Genomic DNA, 3,606 nt, shown 5'->3' on the forward strand with positions numbered 1-3,606 from the left:
GGAAAAAATATATTTTCTTGAAATTTCCATTGACAACAACAGCTTATCAGATTGAAGCAATTGCTTGATGAAACAACGTCTGCATGGCTTGTTTATTTGTTTTAAGAATGTGATAACTACGCATAATGTAGTAACGCCTTAGCGTATGCTTCACTAATTGTTATTTTCCTTGGAATTTTTTGATTTTTCACTTGGTTAGGTGATGTTTGAAAATCATTAATAATCACATAACAATGCTGGATTTTAAATATATTTTGCGAATTCTTGGAAATATTATTTTCCAAACAAAAGCTTTTCGAATCGATTTAGTTGCAGGTGATAAGAAAATAAATGAATACCATTTCGAATACCCAAAAAAGCCTTTTAGCTAAAATATAGTTCTTGAGAAATTGTTATCGAGACCTTTTTGGTAAATGAAAAATTAAGTTAAAATGTTGGTGCGATAAGAACAACAGGAATGGAAATACCATTATAAGCCACGAACAAAAATTTGAAAACAAGAGGAATTAAAAAACAAAAAAAAAAAAAAAAAAAAAAAAAAATTGGTTCCCCGGGAACAGACGTGTGAATATCAAGAAATCGGGCGATAAGATTGCAACAACTCCAAAAGTTAGTAAAATGACTTGTCTCTGTGTTTTGGCAAATAGTCGATTGTCATCATCTGTCGCGGAAAGGTGTAGTAATGAGAGGTCGTCTCAACTAAAATGAAAGTCATAACAATTATAGTAGCTTGTCTACTAAGTGTGGGCCTTGCCGAGGCATGGAGAACGCCACAGTTCCTGCAGGACATAGCAAAGAAATTTGAAGCGATTCACAGCGAAGAGGCAAATACAACAACAATCCTCCCAGAGAGTAACACCACATGGGTACCTCCAGTGAATACGACAACCTTGCCTCCTGAGAGCAATACCACCTGGGTTCCTCCTGTAAATACGACAACGTTGCCTCCAGAGAGTAACACAACATGGGTTCCTCCAGTAAACACCACAACCTTGCCTCCTGAGAGTAATACCACTTGGGTTCCTCCAGTGAATACCACCACTTTACCACCAGAGAGTAACACCACATGGGTTCCTCCAGTGAATGCTACCACTTTGCCTCCTGAGAACAATACGACCTGGGTTCCTCCAGTGAATACTACAACCTTGCCTCCTGAAAGTAATACCACATGGGTTCCGCCAGTTAATACCACCTCTTTACCACCAGAGAATAATACCACATGGGTTCCTCCAGTGAATACCACAACCTTGCCCCCAGAGAATAATACCACCTGGGTTCCTCCAGTGAATACTACCACTTTGCCTCCTGAGAATAATACCACATGGGTTCCGCCAGTGAATACGACCACCTTGCCCCCAGAGAGCAATACCACCTGGGTTCCTCCAGTGAATTCTACAACGTTACCTCCTGAGAGCAATACCACTTGGGTTCCTCCAGTCAACACTACAACTTTGCCCCCAGAGAGCAATACCACCTGGGTTCCTCCAGTAAATACGACAACGTTGCCCCCAGAGAGTAACACCACATGGGTTCCGCCAGTAAATACCACAACCTTGCCCCCAGAGAGTAACACAACATGGGTTCCGCCGGTAAATACAACTACTTTGCCTCCTGAGAACAATACCACATGGGTTCCGCCAGTGAATACGACAACCTTGCCTCCTGAGAGCAATACCACCTGGGTTCCGCCAGTGAATACGACCACTTTGCCCCCAGAGAGCAATACCACCTGGGTTCCTCCAGTAAATACGACAACGTTGCCCCCAGAGAGTAACACCACCTGGGCTCCGCCAGTGAATACGACCACCTTGCCCCCAGAGAGCAATACCACATGGGTTCCCCCAGTGAATACCACAAATTTACCACCAGAGAGTAACACAACATGGGTTCCCCCAGTGAATACGACAACCTTGCCTCCTGAAAGTAATACCACCTGGGTTCCTCCAGGGAATACTACAACCTTTCCTCCTGAGAGCAATACCACCTGGGCTCCCCCAGTGAATACCACCACTTTACCACCAGAGAATAACACTACATGGGTTCCTCCAGTAAATACTACCACTCTACCTCCAGAGAGTAACACCACGTGGGTTCCGCCGGTAAATTCAACAACCTTACCTCCTGAGAGTAATACCACATGGGTTCCTCCAGTGAATACTACAGCATTTCCCCCAGAGAGTAACAGCACCTGGGTTCCCCCAGTGAACACGACAACGTTGCCTCCTGAGAGCAATACCACCTGGGTTCCCCCGGTAAATTCAACAACCTTGCCTCCTGAGAGCAATACCACATGGGTTCCCCCAGTAAATACCACAACTTTACCACCAGAGAGTAACACAACCTGGGTTCCCCCAGTAAACACTACAACCTTGCCTCCTGAGAGCAATACCACCTGGGTTCCTCCAGTAAATACGACAACGTTACCTCCTGAGAGCAATACCACTTTGGTTCCCACTGTGAACACTACGGCCCTGCCTCCTGAGACCAATACCACCTGGGTTCCTCCAGTAAATGCGACAACGTTGCCTCCAGAGAGTAACACCACCTGGGTTCCTCCAGTGAATACGACCACAGTGCCTCCTGAGAGCAATACCACATGGGTTCCTCCAGTAAATACCACGACACTGCCCCCAGAGAGCAATACCACCTGGGTTCCCCCAGTGAATACGACCACCTTGCCTCCTGGAAGCAATACCACAACACTGCCGGAAACAAATTCGACAGCAGTCAATGATAAAACGCATTCGAAAATAGAAGATTCATTTTGGAAACGTATAAAAGAAATGTTGGATGGAATTCATTTGTAAAAAATTCTGATTCTGGAAAGTTCGGCTGGATTTAAATCATATTTTTATTCTATATCAATAAATATATTTATTAATTTTTATATAATTAAATACACGTACGAAATTCGAAAGCATTTTGGAAGATAATTTGACTCACTCCCACTCCTGCATTTGAAATTTCAAAATTAAAGCAAGAATTATAGACTTGTGAGATACCACAGAGTGGCGTGGGTGACGGTATCGTTCGTTTTATGTCATACAACCCAAATATGTTATTGATCTTCTTCATACAACTCAAATAGTTTACTGATCATGACCTTTCTCAATATTTGTTTTTTATATCTCTAAACGCTTAAAAGCAAATAAAACAATGTGTTACGAATAAAAACAAAACAGATTGAGACAATGTGTAGCATAAATAGAAAACGACAGTAAATAATGATAAGCAAACACATAAATATTATATGCGGAAGTAACCGATAAAATACCGTTCAAACTGAACATTAATTTGAGTGTAAATCAATGCGGAATTTGACATCATTATTCGCAGCTTGTTTTAAATTGCATCATTTATTCCTTCAAACACTGTATCTTAGACAATTTGTCGGTGTTATGCTTAAGGGTTCCATAGACCATTTACCTATCCTGGGAAAATACTCATGTTAAAGTGATAATATACAGGGTGAGATGAAAAAACTGCAACCAACTTCAGACTGCTGTCACTTCCAAGCCACTTATCCGACAACTATTAAAATTATTCCAGTGACAGCTCATTATATAGTTTACAAGCGCACAAAAGCAATTTGGTGAGAACTTTCCG

General features: G+C 42.0%; 1 protein-coding gene across 2 annotated transcripts; it reads left to right on the top strand.

Annotated features, from left to right (window-relative positions):
• Positions 1 to 611: 611 nt before the first annotated feature.
• LOC101887565 (mucin-2) lies at positions 612 to 2,920 on the top strand. Of its 2 annotated transcripts, XM_059129335.1 has the most exons (2): positions 612 to 1,013; positions 1,116 to 2,920. In XM_059129335.1, exons 1-2 carry the CDS (start codon positions 705 to 707, stop codon positions 2,805 to 2,807), a joined length of 2,001 nt encoding a protein of 666 aa, XP_058985318.1. In that variant the 5' UTR covers positions 612 to 704; the 3' UTR covers positions 2,808 to 2,920. The 2 variants fall into 2 exon arrangements, with proteins under 2 accessions (XP_058985318.1, XP_058985317.1); XM_059129334.1 differs by having other exon boundaries at positions 614 to 2,920.
• The last annotated feature ends 686 nt before the right edge of the window (positions 2,921 to 3,606 follow it).

The sequence above is a fragment of the Musca domestica genome, unplaced genomic scaffold (genome assembly GCF_030504385.1).
Source record: "Musca domestica strain aabys unplaced genomic scaffold, Musca_domestica.polishedcontigs.V.1.1 6, whole genome shotgun sequence".
Classification (NCBI taxonomy): domain Eukaryota; kingdom Metazoa; phylum Arthropoda; class Insecta; order Diptera; family Muscidae; genus Musca; species Musca domestica.